This window comes from Stigmatopora nigra, chromosome 12 (assembly GCF_051989575.1).
Source record: "Stigmatopora nigra isolate UIUO_SnigA chromosome 12, RoL_Snig_1.1, whole genome shotgun sequence".
Classification (NCBI taxonomy): domain Eukaryota; kingdom Metazoa; phylum Chordata; class Actinopteri; order Syngnathiformes; family Syngnathidae; genus Stigmatopora; species Stigmatopora nigra.
The window spans coordinates 4,124,426-4,140,794 of record NC_135519.1 but is presented as its reverse complement, the minus strand read 5'-3'; the positions used below and the strand labels follow the sequence as shown (position 1 = coordinate 4,140,794).

Below are 16,369 nucleotides of genomic sequence, written 5' to 3'. Positions count from 1 at the left end.
CTGAAATTGTATGCAATAATACACCCCACCTAATCAAATCCCTGGACTTAAAAAAAAACACGATGCACTTGTTTGCACGCATGCAAGAAACTTAAAAATGTCTCCTCGGTTATATAAAGCACCCCCTGTTTTTCTAAAGAGCCCCAATAGTTTGATCCTTTTGGCTGAGGGTTTCTGATGCAGATTACTGCAAGGGCTCGGCTAAATGTGCTGACTGACTGACTCTCTCCTCCCAACCTTGTCCGAAAATAAATAAATAAAAGCGACTTGCTGCTGACTCACTAGGAACATAACAGTGCCACAAGCCCAAACTGGAGCTGGGATTTTTAATTTCAGCTCCACGAGTGGCCCAGTAAGCAGGGTAATGATTGGTGAGCCCCCGTGCGACTCCTATCTTTCGGGCTTGGGGGAGTTCAAGAAGGAGGAGAGGGAGGAGGAGGAGGAGTGAGTCGAGTGGATGGATCTGCGCCACCTCATCCTAGTTTGATGATGATCGCTGCCGTGTTTCTGGTCCTTCTCAGGCCGCTTAGTGTCCAGTGCGCGTTGCTCTTGTTGTTGCTTTTGCTCGGAACCGTTGCCACGATCTTATTTTTTTGCAGCTGGCAACGCAACGTCGCCCACGGGAAGCAACCCGTCAAATCGGCGTTGTCAGGGCGCTCCAAGAACCGCGGTGAGTGAGTGCCTGACTCTTTATTTTTTTGGTTGTTGTCATGGATGCGCAATACAACTGTTCCAATGCATTCTGAATTACGAGCGCCTATTTAAGCGTCTGTGGAAAGATGGTGTCATGCATGATGCACGTTATGTTTCTTTTCTTCTGCATTTTCAATTTGGTGCGTGGCTAACTTGTTTATTTCTGTTTCGCAGTGGGCCTTCGAACGCATCATTTTCGATCAGAGGTAAGGTGAACTTTTGTCATTACAAGTTTTTTTTTACGTCATCGCCATCGCTGTCATGAACGCAGCATCATCACTTGTAACCATAAATAGCAATTGTTCTTATAGCAGATTCCTCGTGTTTTTAAATACACACTGACAGTTCTGGCATGTGATATTGCTAAAACGTTTGATTTGACTTTATTGAAGCACCGCATTGCTATTTATGGACTACCATGTGCGCAGTGCGCATGTGTCGTCGATATCTAGGTGATTTGGCACTTTCCTTTTAAAGAGCGTTATCACTCGGATTTAGGGTATTCGTGACAGTATACAGAGTAATAGTGGAGATTTGGTCATAGTGCAATAGCCAGATCATCATTTATTCAGAATTAATGGGAAATAAACTTAGTGTATTTAATATGGGTCGAGCTTGTGTTTCCTGTTCAAGGACCTTGTTTTCAAAATAAAACGAGTTAGGATGTGTATATTAGGGCTGCCAGGCGGATGAGTGGTTAGTGCTTTGGCCTCACAGTGGTAGTGGGTTCAAATCCAGGTCGGTCCACCTGTGTGGAGTTTGCATGTTCTCCTTGTGTGGGTTTTCTCCGGGTACTCCGGTCAGCTGGGATAGGCTCCAGCACCCCCCGTGACCCTAGTGAAGATAAAGCGGTTCAGAAAATGCGATGAGATGAGTTGTGTATATTAACACAATTTCACATCACCTATGTAGAATACTATTGTATAAGTATATTGTATAGAGTACTAGCACAAAGACTGCAAAGTAAAGTACAGATTAAATTGTTGATGATTGAACTTTCCTCATATATAGAGCTTGCAAACAAATGCTGTCTTGGTTTGGTCTTTTTGATTTATACTTCTGCACTTTGTTTACATCTCAGTAAAATGCATGCCATTCAACTCTGACTAATTGTCTCGTCTCATTTTCCAGTGCTTCAGACATAGTCCACGTCACTCGAGGAGAAGCTCACATGCCCGCGCGTTGGAAGAAAAATCCAAGCTGGTTGAAGTCCCCAGAAATGAGCCTGATTCCTTATCCGTTCTCAGGAAGCGCAAAGTGAAGAAACGAGTCCTACCTGAGTTTTATCAGTCAGTGCAAGTCACCCCGACACGCAAAACTGTAGGTATATACTTTATTTAGATAAATGGTCAACCATAATAATGGGCTATTTCACAGTATTTTGTTAGATGGTAAACTATAAAGAAACCAAAATAGATCCACTTTTAATGTGGCCTCAAAGCTACTCATTACTGTTCTTTCAGTAATGTTTTAGGTTTGTATATGACGTGGCTGCTATGACTAGCCAGTGGGACATAAAAAATGATCTCATTGATCCCTGCAGCTGTGAAGCAACTTCCTGCTTCCATTAGTTGTGCTGCAGTAATGCAGATAGCATATGAAACCTATTAAGATAACCTGACACGTTTGTTTTCCATTATAGTCAAGTAGAAATCTGACCTTACTGTTGACAAAAGTATTGGAATAGGCTCAAAATGTACACAAATCTACGTATGAAAGCACCACATTGGGGTTTGAGTTTAAAACTAAATAATGTGGATCTCAGGTAATAAGGGGAATAAGCCAAAATTAAATAAAAAAACATGGCAGCCTTTAAGATAAAAGCTATTCTCATCCTGACCTGATTGCTTTGACATCAAACAGAATTATTAAAGATAAATTATGATAGAGACTTTTCTACGTAACCATTTGTATCCTATTCTTATCTTTTCTTAAGAAGAATATTTGAGCACTGCGATAAACATTACAAAATGTTAGTTGGCCCAGTTTATTGTGACAAAATGTGGATGATGGATGAATGGATTTCTATTTTTAACAAGTTTGTGCTTGGGAGCAGTTTGCTGCAGTGGATTTCTTAAATTAGAAATCCTTGTATCTCAGTAAATGTACAATTTTTTTTTCACGACATTCAACTCTAACCTTAAACTAATATAGCTAGTGAACATTTCTTATTAGAACATATTAAAGAATTTTAATAAATGATGTGTTATTTTTCACAAAGGACAGTATCAACATTCAGAAACATATATATCAGTCCCTATTTATTAGACATGTCCGCTTTAATAAAATCATGTAACATTTTGATTATTATATATTTCCAGTTGTGCAAAAAAAAAACAACAACCATGACCTCACTTATTGGAGAACAATGCCTAAATATGGACACAAAAAAGGGAAAAACAGCTCTTAGTATGTTACAATTGTAAAAGCACCTAATTATCCAGTTTCTAATGTATTTTTTTTCTACGCTTTTTTCTTCGAGCTCAGAGCTGTGACTACACTTTTGGGGCTGAGTGAGTCTCTTGTAAGGAGAGAAAGGAAATGTTTGCTTAGAGATTTTTTTTTGTCTGTGAGTTTGTTTGCTCCCTTTATTTTCATCTTTACTTGGTGCCATTGACGTCTAATGCCGTCAATGGCACCAAGTAAATGAACCCACCCCACCAAAAATGGTCCTGATGAGATCTTCTTCTCATTATTGTTGCCCACCAAGCCAACTGACTTCAACACCCCACTATAGACAGTCAGCAGACTGTTCTCCTTCTCCCATCTTGTTGTACATTTGTATCCTATCCTACCAGCCCCTTTGCGTGTCGCTGTTGGCTACAGTCTTTTCCTTGGCTGGCTGGCGCGCATGACACAAGGGAACAGTTGCACTAGGCTGCACTCGCCCGACATCATCAGCAGCATCAGCAGCATCACCCTTGCATCCTTGGCTAAATGAGCTCCAATCGTGACCCATCCAGAGCATCCCCGCAAGGGCGTGGTACTGCGTGGACGCACGGAATGGAAGACTGACCGTTAGAAGTAGCTAATAAAACCAAAAAAATAGGATTGTTTGGATTTTGCTTCCTATCATGTACAGCGTGGTAAGTCTTAATGTTCACCTGGCGGGGGAGCTAGACACTGTTTACTAAATGTTATCGTTATTTCGCTTCATTTTTTTTGGAGAACATGTGGTTACTTAGAGGAAAAAAGATGCATATGCTGTTTTTTGCATTTTTCATCCTCATATTGAATTGTTTTTGTCATACATTCAGAGAGAGATGCATGCATTTTTTTATTATTATTATGCTCTTCTATTGTCTCAGAGCTCCGGTTCGGGGAACCCTTCCCTCCACTGTTCCATGTCTTCCTCCGCGGATTTATCTGAAGATGAAGATTTCAGCGTGAAATCTGGGACTGCATCGCCAGCACCTGGCGACACCTTGCCATGGAATCTACCCAGACACGAAAGGTCCAAAAGGAAGATCCAGGGAGGATCTGTTCTCGATGCTGCCGAAAGAGCAGTGCTCAGAATCGCAGGTAAGAGCCACTTGTGTTGTTTTGGGCTGGAATTCATAGAAGGGGGGAGGTGAGAAGCCCACTAGACACCCCGTGGATGTATAGTGATCTCTTAATGAGCATTTATTTAATTGACTGGCACACCCATGTCTGCTTGGGGCTGTGCCATGTGTGATGTCATTTTGGATAGAATGCTGCTCTTTTGTGCATTGGAGATTCAGCAGGGGGTTTAGAAAGATGGATGCGCTTTAATAGATGGTTGAACTCGAGATTCCTGGTCACGTGTTGTCTAGTTAAGCCTTTTGTATCATTGACGGTGATTGATTTTAGTCGTTGTCTGGGCTGTGAAGCTATTCGTAAAGAACTACATTGATTGTGTTTCCCTTACTCTTCTCTAAATGTCTTGCTAACATGGACAATTAACACTGAAGGCACTTATCAATAGATATATGTAATAAGTGGTGGTATTTGGTGTGGATCTGCCCTTTATCTATCAATTTAGCTGAAAATACGAAAATAAAACCCAGATAAAGCAAATAACTGGTGCTTTTATCGCTTTAAAAACTGCCTAATTGATAGTGCGTCTCCACCCAAAGCTGCAAAAAACAAACGTGCTATTCTATGAACTAATTGACTACTATTGACAACAATATACATCTAATCTACTAATGCGCTGGATTGATCTTTACTACTAACTCGAAATCAACATTGCTGTATGTAATCATGTTTGAAAGACGATTCTAAGTTAGGTAACATGACATTCTAGAAGAGCGACTTTCTAAAGCGCGTGTAGTAGGGTCGCCTTGGTCGTTCCCGATCAATCCACGCAAGTCCGGGCAGGAAGTTGGTCTTATTGGACGGGGTGCCCGCAAGGGAGGGTTTTAGGGCGTTTCCTTCGGCGCAACAACAGCGCCGATCGCTCTTCAGGATCCAACACACACACGTTGAAATCGCGCACCACACGCACATGTTGTGTCACTGTCCGCCGCTCGATCGCGTCCAGTGTGGGGAGGCCGTGTTATGGCTCAGCACGCCGCGCAGGGATATCCTTTTTCGGACGAACAGGAATACCTCCAGGCCTATGAGGACGTTCTGGAAAAATACAAAGGTAAAATGACTTTAAGGATCGTAGTGGGGAAGGCTTAAATGGTTGTCCGATTGCGGTTTGACAGTGCAATAATGTGAGCGTAACCCACCCACTCTAGTAGCCAGGCAGCACTACTGCCCCGCTTCACTCCATTTCTGTCTCAATTCTCATATTATTTTTTTGTGCTGTGGAAGTGTGGAAATATTTCTGGTTTGAGATTGTAGATCAAATGTCAGTGGCAGGGTTATGTGATGGGATTCATTTGGGGGAAAGATTGGAGTTTTGTTTAGATTTTTTGTGGTATATTGGTGGGTTTAATGGCACTGCAATATTGCAAGATGTTACTTAAATAGCTACTGTTGAGTTGACACAAGTTTATTTCAGTATTTTGTGCTAGATTATTGGCTAATGGAGGTTGTGTAGGCCTTTAAATAGCAATATTTTGTTTTAATTTCATAGCTTTATGCAAACATGCACTGTATTTCACAATTCACAGATATATATCAGCAAAGTTGTGATTATAATGCATGCATTTTCATTTTTTGTTGAAATGTTTGTCATGTTTTGGTGGTTGGGTGTTTTCTTGTGTGCAGTGTCCGTCTGATTAGGAGTTTCACCTGGTGTTTTAATCATCAACCCATTGTCTGTGTAATTAAAGCCCTGTGTTTTTTGTACGTTTGCAGCAAAGGCGCTTAAATCATTTTATACTTAAAAAAATAGAAATTGTGCACCTGATTGGCAGGCAATCTACTGAAACTAGTCAGAATCAAAATGTGTATATGGTGTGCAAGAATTCTTCAAAATGTATATTGTTAGCTGATAGGCAGAAAGTTGATACTATACTATCTATTATGTCATTGTGGAATTGCTGTACAATGAAGAAAAAATCATTGGAAAAATGTAACAGATGAGACGGTGACAAAGCATAATTAGGCGTTTCCTCCCTTTGAGATGCTGAAGTGGATGCGTGTGTAAATGTGGGACACGTGAGTGGACTATATTATTGAGACAAAATCATGGACACGAGTTGTCAGGCCAGGCCAAAGGGCGGAGCTCACGGAGGTCGAAATTGAATGTGACAGCCAGGCTATTAACTCTTGCATGTTTTATGTGCCCATGCGTGCAAAAAGAAATGTATGGGATGCAAAGATCCACTGATGTGTTCGTTTTTTAGCTGTTCTAAGCGCCAATTTCCATGCTTCGGGGTATTAAATACCCTTATTGGACCCCACTGTGATCATATGATAAAGTATAATTAGCCCGTAAAATTGTGGCAGCAAAGGAGGGGGATTCTGCCTTGCAGTATTTACTGCTATCGCATAAATATGCGCAGTTTTTCTAGTTATCGCTGTGCTTGTTAGATTTTTTTTTTACTGGACACCCTGGCATTTTCCCCATGTTTGGAAATGATTTTATTTTATGGTTAATTAAAAACTATGAATTGTTGATGACTTTGAATGTGGGTGAATTACTTTGTTTGCACTGGTTAGTTAGGTCATATGTCTCATCTTGGATAATCTCCATTTTATTGTTTGGAAATTATTTTGTTTTTAATATTTGTTTTTATGATGTGGTCAGGCCTCAAGCTTCTTCCCATGTGATAAGATTAGGGAAAAAAAGAACAGATTTCCATAGCAAAATAACAACATAAGCACAAATAGAAGTCAACAGCCAGAGGTTATATTTGGTTTGGATTCATATCTAATTTTATCATGAAAACTACAGCAGTTGCAAATGTACATTAGTTTCAGTAGAAGTTCATTTTAATTACCTAATCATATTCAGAAGGAAGTATGTACTGTAAATGTTGGCATCTCATCACTATAATTGCAGTACAAGAGAAAAATATGTACCAATTTACAGCTGTACTGTAACACAACTGATTTATAGTTGTGGAAGAAGTGAGATTTTATGGTGAAACTGAAACTAGATTTAGCAGTACTCCTTGTACTGTATTTGTTTGCCCTCTCGTGCAAAAATACCGCACTAATTAGGTATTAGAGGTAATCATACACTTATCTACTCTGGGTCACACAGAAATTCAGTGGTGGGTTTACAATAGCCTACACACTTGTGGAAGGACATAATGAGAGCATTTCCGAGGGACATGCTTGTGAATAACAATTGGCTGGGTTGGTTTAAAGCATGTCGTTTGGTAAAGACTGATGGACATTCAACCTTTGTGGATATATTTTAAAATAACCTTTAACATGTATGAGCTTTTCTGAAGGCCCATGTTAGTTTTTTTTCTCATTTTTATTATTAGTATTTTTTTGGACAAATATTTATGACTTAAATGTTAATATTTATCTCTAAAAAACTACATGAGTGTTTATTTATTTATTTTTATATTTGCATTGCCCTTTTTGTCAGTTTTGTTGGTCCTTGCCCACCCCATTCCCTCTTGCTCCATGTCGACCACCCCACCCATCACTTTTAAACAGCCCACCCACTCTGTCATCCACCCTCCTAGGAGATTGACTGCTATCACACAAAAGAGACTTTGTTTTTATGGGAGCAGCATACAAGTTCCAGATACTTGTTCATGTGTCAAGTTGATAGTCGTAGCTGTCTGACACTCCTTTTTTTGACTGAACAATGACATTTAAACACCAGGGACTTGAGCCACACTTTCAAAGTGTTCTCTTGTACTCAGCAGATTTACACCCTGTGCTGTCAAAGCATTGACTTAATGAGTTATAGCTCCCACAAAACAACATACGGCCCCCTAAATTATTTTGAAGATGCTGATTAGTGTAGCATTGTATGTACTATTCCTGTTCAAAGACAGCCTTTTTTTTTACACATCAACCAAGAGATATAAAAACTGCACCATCATCCCTTTTAAGTGAAATGAATAGCAGCCTTTGTCAACCATTGCATGTCAATTTATGAAAATAAATGCCTATATAATAATTGAAATAAAATAATTTTGTTAAATCCCCTAATTTTTCTCAAACACATTTAATTGCTATTTCTGTTATTATGATCATCATCTGACCCTTGATGATTACCATCCTCACCGTTCACATGGGTTATTCACTCTGTATTGATTTGGATTGTTGAGTATACCAGCAATGCAGCCCAGCGTCATGTAGTCATGCCTGTGTTGTATTTATATGCTGTCATGGTGACTAAGAGGCTAGAGGTGGGACCGGACTCCATTCCACAGCTCTGTTCAGCTTCTCTCACATGAGATCATCTATTCCGCTCTGACTCACGGGATGCAGACAGCCTTCTGCACTGGCAAGCTCCACCCTTTTTTTTTTTACTGAGCGAACATACCTAGCATTTATTTGGTAAAGCCAACCGGAAATGGATTCGCAGCAAAGTCAAATCTATTGTTTACATTTCTCTAAGGGTTGGGATCTTGAATTAATAATCTGAAGCGAGCCCGTTTGATGAAGGATTTAAAATGGGAAATAGTCAAGATGTTCTTTTCCATAATATGGATTTGTGTGACACACTTTTTTTCCAGTACCTGTTCTTATGCAAACCAGTTTTCCTCCTACTAAAGGACAGTATTATATAGAATGGTGGCAAAATCTTCAGTAAAAAATCCACAAATAGCTCGTGCCTATATTTTAAATATGAATCACTGGTAAATGCACATTAAAACTGTACAAAAAGTGACTTTTCTTAATTCTACTTGACATTGTAACAGCTGCAGTGGTTGCTAAATATTTGTTAACATTGTTCTCGGATCCGCACTCTGGAACAAACACTCCATTTGAAAGAAAAAGCCTCACAAGCAAGCTGGGATTCACTATTTTCCTCAAGCCTACTCGTATATAAAGTACCTCACGCCCCTATTTTTTTTTCATCATTTTTCTAGTAATATTGTTAACACATTATTTAAGTTCTATTTTGAAAGGTAAACGAGAACCTGTTCCAGCTGTTTAACTGTTCTTGTCACATATTTGTGACATTGCCTTGCCCAGTTGAGAAAGCTGACTTTTTTGTTACTGCAAGAATGAGAAAAATGCACTATCTTGCTCTACGACTGAATTAAAATCCACAATAAACTCATGTTGGCTCTATGAATGGAAATGAAAATCTCAGCAAAGATTCTGATTGTGTGTCTTTGCAGGGGTGGGATGGTTATTTATAGCAACGCACATGTGCTTTGCTGAGGTCTACAAATAAGTGTCTCGGCCAGGCTGCATGTTTGACCGCTTTGGTGGACTCATTAACACGGGGGGCCACTCAGTGTAAATGGGGACAGAACACATACACTCATTCATGTGACAGTGTAGGTCTAACTTGAACATTTGCTGTGTTAAAAACTTGTTTGTGATGATTGTTAGGCTTGTACTGGAATAATGATGATGACTTGGTCTGATGTGTTTTATTGGATTAAGCCCAGTCATTCATTGCTCAATTTGTCTGAGCATAAGAAGAGGATGACGGTGTGTTTCCTGGATGATTCCCTAGTCGATCTATATTATGGATTTATGTGTGAATATTGCAGTCATTTGGGGGCGGAGTTGTTTAATATGGTGTCTTACAGTATTCACATTGGGTGTTGTACTGTTTACAAGTTTAAATCCTACAAATCTGTATAAGTAAAGACAACTTACTCTCCTTACCGATGTTAATTAATCTTTAATTTTCTGTATGCCATTTTTTGCAGACACACAACAATTGCATTGTTAGGGTGTGTAAAATGTGACTTAAACAGTAGTATAAGAATGGAACATTTGGGGAATTTTAAAACTTTGAATGGAATTTTTTTCGAGCAGTAAATTGCTAAGGCTGTGTGTTAGTTATTTCTATTTCATTACAACAGTTGCAGGAGTCTTAGCATTTGCACAATGGAAGTAATTCTGTATGTATTGGTCAAGGTATATGTAATTTGATAAGATCTCACTTATCAAGTGAGCCAATCAAGATGCATTGTTCCATCAGTGTCTTCTAAGCCCTTCTCTTTCAGAAGCATTCTGTGTAATTTTAATTCTTTAAGCGCTTGTTACTTCAGTGGCTGCTGCATAAACACTCAAATTCAGCTTAGAATACTTGGTCATGGAAAACCTGACAGGACTCGTTTGGGAGAGAGAGTTTGGAAGCCAGGAAGGCAGAAAGAAAAGACCCAAACTGTTGCCTCAGTCATTCGTGCTCATAGCATCTAGGAACAAGAAGAAAGATTTCCTTGGTGGTACTTTGGATAAAGTAGAAAAGATGGAATACCTGCTTGGAACCGAGAGGGAAAGGCGGGCTCACCTGGTAACTCTCATGTGTTGCATGGGTCAGTATTTGTCTTTAAAGGGAACCTTGCTTTTTTAGTCTGTCATTTTCCATACTGCTTATTTGCACTGTGGCTGTGGGTGCTCTTTTATATACAATTATATTTGGTTTAATGTATTTTTTTAATTGGATGATGATCCACAATGTTGAATGATAGGGTTAATTACTGGAGGATAATGTTGCTTTTGAGTTTGCTACTTGTACTGTTGAGTAATCCTGGTTGGGCGGGATTTTAGTTGGCAGTCAGTGTTATTGGAGTGTAGAGCTGCAAGTGGAACTACATAATGTGGTTTATTGTTTTAATTGTGTTGTCTATGACAGTGGGAAGGAGCATGTTAATGTAAAAAAAAAAAATATATATATATATACATTTTATTTCATAAATTTGGTATGCAGTCAGTGCTGGAAATTATGTTGCCAGGGTGGTGAGAACCATGTGGTCATTTTTCCTTTCTTTTCATTGGAATAAATGTTTCTCCTACCATATGCCATGTTTTGGACAACAGCAACTGTGAAACAGATGGCAGCAGAATGTGAAAATTTGGTTGAGGTACGGCTTAATCTGGTGATAGGAATGTAATAATTTGGCTTAATAGTTGCATCTAAATCTAGGACGTTCTGCAAAGTATTGTGTCACTGCATTGGGCTATTTGCAGTTATATAAATTGCCTTAACCACTACAAATCAGGGTCTAACAGAGGATGGAGTAGCCAATCAAATGGATTCTGTGTCTGTTTATGTCCTAACAATAATGGGTGTGAAAAAAAAAAATAATTGTGGATTTTCTTTCTCTTCCCCAGACGAAAGAGACAGAGTCCAAAAGAAAACATTCACAAAATGGATAAACCAACATTTAATGAAGGTAAGAACTCAATTTTTGTTTTTCTTTATTATTATTATTAATGCATTTATAATCATTTTTTCGAATTTGCTTGAATACTGCAAGTTGATGGGTTCTGACATGTGAAAGAGTTTTATTTGGAATTGCTTAGTGTGGTGTTGTGTAGAATTTTTTAAAACACTAATGCAGACAAACACGTGCTGGCATGCCTAAAATTTAATAACGTGAATCAGTCATATTACCCACTTGGTCCAAAAATAATAAATACATATTTTTTATAACAAAGGAAAATATTAATGTATTGCTTGGGCTGTGATTGGATGCTCACAAGAATAAGACGTTGAGAATTTGAATATAAAATCAAATGAACTGACTGCCATGCTACTTAACAGAATTGCTGACTAATGTTTGGGAATCTGCCCAATAACATGTGCAAGGTGCAGCTCTATTTTGGCTCACAACTGTGGCTGGTATGTGGGATTACAGTGATGAAAGCCCCTGTGTGAAAACAGGTCAACAGGAGGCCAGTTTGGAGAGGTTCGGTATTTAGGCCAGTGAGGACAGAAAGATGTCTCCTGGAAGGAGAAGGACCCGGAAGCAGTCAAATATGTGGCTCCGGTGTATAACTGATGGCTGATAGTGCTTAAATGGTTCATCATTTGAACATCATGGAACACTCCAAAATATACCTGTTGTTGATCTTTAAAAAAAAAAAAACACAGTGGTTTAAAAGGAAATACAATATTATTTCCTAGCTAGGAGAAAGTATTTATTGTTCTGCAGCCTTTATTTTAACATGTGTAAATTTATTCTTTTTTTATTTGGAGGTACGGAAGCATATAAATGACTTGTATGAAGACTTACGAGATGGACATAACTTGATATCGTTGCTGGAGGTCCTGTCTGGCGATAAACTGGTAAGAGGCATTCTTTTTTATATCAATAATACTATTTGATTGATTTAAGCTGAGAATATTGCGGTCGGTTTTCTTTTATTGTTCAACCACTATTTTTGGAGTCAGTTTTTTTGTTCACTGCTCTGATTGGGATATATATTTTTGCATAAAAACCAGGGTATGATAGTGTATCAGCATATAATAATAGTGAAAAAATCCTTCTACAATGCTATTTCTTTGCAGTACATTTTTGCAGCTGCAATGGTGTTTTCTTTTCTGAAAATGATGTTTATTTTATGTGTCTAGGTTTTTTTTCCATATTTTTCTGTTGGGAGTTAGTCCTTTTAAATTCCCATTTTTATTCATGTCACTTAGGAATAGGACTTGTAATTAGAAAGTTACTCACAATTCATTAGGAGAAGGCTATCAAGTGGGATATCTCATTTGCTTACAGAAATGTACAAATGCTTTGCAGCCAAAAAGTAATGGCAATCATTAATAAGGTTGCTTAGTAACCTTCTCAACCCACTAATTGTAGAGAATGTAATTAATTGAAAGCATGAAATAGGAATAACATTGAGTGTTGCTTAATGGCATTTTCACTATCTGTAGCAAGACAAGCCTTTAACTGCTTAAATGCTGGCTTTTAAAATTGAGTAGACAATTTAAGTTATTTTAGAATTCTGGAAGTTATGTGGGATACTTCCTACGAACAATTAGCATTTTACTTTATTAGATTTAAAAAAAATCATTTTTTGCTAAAATATGATGTCATATTTTAAGAGTTTTGGTATTTTATGGTTGTTTTGGTTGACGATTTTATCGAAAAATGACTACATTAAATAACAAATTATGATTTACCATGTCTAAAGAGAGACTGAAGTTACTTTTGTGATGAAATATTCCAAACATAGACGGACTTTATTTGATTCTGCTTAGATTTGTGGCAACTGTATTAAGGCAACAAATACAATTCTGGCCTAAATTATCCTGATGCATGTAATCCCATGTATACATTAGCCTATTAGTTTCATCCATTGTGACTAACTTTCATTCTCCAGCTATCTAGTTTGCTCTTTTTCCTCTTGATCCGTCCGTTTCCTCTGTTCCTTGGTTGTTTTTCTGTCCATTGTCTAACCTCCTTTTTTGATTTGGCTGCTGTGTCTGTCTCCATCCATGTCTTCCTACCCCCCCATCCCCTTCCCCTTTCCCATGCGTTGCCTTTTGGCCTGATAAGCCGAGGGAGCGCGATGTACTGAAGACATTGCGGTTGGTGAGTGGGACAGAAGCATGTGCAGTTGAGCGGCATGGAGACTTGCGGGATGATGACAAGGGGGTACGTGTGGATTGCCCACTCCCACGCCCTCATAACCAACTAAATGACATAATAACGTGTGCTGTGACCACTTGGCACGAGTGGAGAATAAATCCCACTGTATGATGTGTCTTCACCTAGTCGTATTAGTAGGGTTTAATGAAAATTGATTATTTCATCCAGGCTAGAATCCTATTCACATTTGAAGCAGATATCTGGAATAAGGAAAGTCATAAAGCATATTCTATGATACATTTTTCGTCCCCTGTTATTGGAATTTCAGCTTTTTTTACATCTCCCTCAAACTGAATGATTTCAATTGTTGCCGTTTTAGTGTCTGAATGCAGCACAATGTTTTTTTTCTCTAGAGCCGCATCTGAGCTTGATTGCATTTTCCCATTTCATTCTCCTCTTGCTGTGTGGTGGATACCCGGATGTCAGGGAGCATTAGTGCAAGAAATTGCACGGTGCCTTAGACAAAAAGCATTTCTGAACAAATAAAGCTAGCAGCAAGATCCTTTTGCTCATTCATAGCATGTTTCCTATAGGTGGAATTGCTGGGAAATATTATAAAGTGTGATCGCACAGATCCGAGTGAGATCCCGAAAGCACGTCCTTTATCTTACATGCTACTAAACTTTCAATTGAACTTTTTGTTCCATTGATAATGAACATAACCACACCACTTATTGCTTTTTTATCCTTTTTCGACAGCCTCGGGAGAAAGGAAGGATGCGTTTCCATAGGCTCCAGAATGTGCAAATAGCTCTGGATTATTTAAAGAGACGGCAGGTGAGACTCAGTCAATGTACAAGCATCTTAATAAAAGTGGTATTTTATTTTAGTTTTAAATGGGAAAGGTACATTTTTGTACAATTGCCATAAATTCACAAAGTAGCAAATATTATAAATGTGTGTGGGGAAATTAATATTAATTAATATGAACTGAAAATCATATGCACATCAATGTTTATGATGATAGCGTAGCATGGCCTAGTTGGCATATATCGGACTGGAGGCTTTGTGTGTTTTCTTAAATAAAACCAGAGAATGGTAATTGCAAACCCTGAAGTAACATTGCCTACAAATCCCATCACTGGGGTTTCAAATCCCATCAGTGGGTTTTCTGGGGACTATGATTGGCCTCCCTTCCCCCCTCTCCCAGTCAGGGTGTGATAATATGAATGCAGGCCAACTCAGCTGTTGCCACATGTGACGCTGAAGTACCAGACAAAGGAGTCATAGATGTGTACAATAGAGACATTGGATTGCCTCATCTATTTTACACATTCAGTCAAGGTTTTGTCAAAATAAAATCCATTTAAATGTCAATTTTGACAGGCATTCATAAAGACATATTTCAGAAATGTGATATTCAATTGACATTTGGCTTACTGTCTGATGTTCAAGTCAATATGCCTTTTAGTACAGTAGCATGCTTTCTTACATCACTAGCAATTGTGCCACCATGTGGACAAATTGTAAATTGTTGTCAAATTGTTTCCTTGAGACACACCCAATAAATAAAATAAATAAAACACAAAACGGGTCATGCATGTATATAAGTTTGTACTTGATTTAATTTGTTTCTTCATTTCTAGGTCAAACTTGTAAATATAAGGAATGATGACATAACAGATGGCAATCCCAAACTAACCTTGGGATTGATCTGGACCATAATACTGCACTTTCAGGTCAGTATTATTGAATGGCTAATTCATTGTTTATTGTTTTGTGCAAATAGTTTCAGACAAACATCATTTTTATCCCAGGAAATGTGTGTAAAATATTTAACTGTTCGAAGAAAGGACTGCTGTAGATATATTAGTACTGTGATTGACAATATGGAAGAATTATGTAGACAACTTTCCTTGGATTTAGCACGTTAACAGGTCGGGAAGGTGATAATGCCAAAATTCAGTCTCACGCAAGCCCTGCAGCAGGGGCCTGTTATTTCTTGATTTTCAGGTGTGTCAGGAGTAGGGAATGAGTGTTTACTTGTAGACTAGACTTTATTATAAAATCATATTTAAAAATATCCATGGAACTTTTTAGGGGCTCAATTATTCTGCATGCATCCCTTTGGTGAATAATTCCCCCGAGATGGGATTTAATATAAAACGAGTATTGTTGAACCGTGCTGGTTTTCAGTGGACAGATATTTTAAGCTGTGCTATTTATAGTGTAGTTGCTATATGGTTGCACTATGTCCACCTTGTAGTCCCCAGTTTAGTCATATTTTGTTTTATTTGTGTACATCTCTACGCTTTTACCAGTTGTGACATTATGATGTAATGCTTTCATATGGAAAATCACTTCCTGGTTGTGGCGTTTGGCATGCTTTTCACGTTCGAGGTTATTTTAACCACAGGGAGTGAAAGCTGCCTCCGACCGTGCCATTGTATGTGTCTTGATTAAAGCACAAAGACAAAGCTCTGTTGGATTTGCCAGTGCCGCTCATGTCAACGTGGACTCTTTGACAGCCGCCTGTGACTGTCTGGGTCACGGCAGACTGATTTGCTGAGCCAAACTTTCTCCCTGGGCTACCGTGACCTCATTTCCCATACAAATTGTAGGGAAACCTGGCATGGATTTGCAATTTCCCTTTTGCTTACTGCGTCAATAAGAGTGAACCGACCAGCCCCTAAACTGGTCCATGCAGGAGTTTTTACCCTTGCTCAGCTGAGAGCTGCTAACACGTGGGTCACGCTGCGTGTGCATTTATGATGTTTGTGCTGGATTAGTACAGCCGGCAAAGGGTTTCAAAGGTCGGAATGGATTCCGCTGTCACA

At 38.7% G+C, this 16,369-nt stretch overlaps 1 protein-coding gene across 15 annotated transcripts in view; it reads left to right on the top strand.

The window, feature by feature from the left end:
- Window positions 1-286: 286 nt before the first annotated feature.
- The window catches only part of dst (dystonin), a 72,669-nt gene continuing 56,586 nt past the window's right edge, over window positions 287-16,369 (top strand). For 11 of the 15 annotated variants that reach the window (XM_077730185.1, XM_077730197.1, XM_077730195.1 and 8 more), the window contains exons 1-8: window positions 288-670; window positions 868-899; window positions 1,825-2,013; window positions 4,002-4,215; window positions 11,326-11,387; window positions 12,194-12,283; window positions 14,292-14,369; window positions 15,179-15,271. In XM_077730185.1, the coding sequence (XP_077586311.1) occupies window positions 487-670; window positions 868-899; window positions 1,825-2,013; window positions 4,002-4,215; window positions 11,326-11,387; window positions 12,194-12,283; window positions 14,292-14,369; window positions 15,179-15,271 (942 nt within the window). In that variant the 5' untranslated portion in view covers window positions 288-486. Of the gene's footprint in view, window positions 671-867; window positions 900-1,824; window positions 2,014-3,592; window positions 3,780-4,001; window positions 4,216-11,325; window positions 11,388-12,193; window positions 12,284-14,291; window positions 14,370-15,178; window positions 15,272-16,369 lie in introns of those variants that run through there. The other 4 variants (XM_077730189.1, XM_077730194.1, XM_077730198.1 and 1 more) reach the window with 4 other exon arrangements.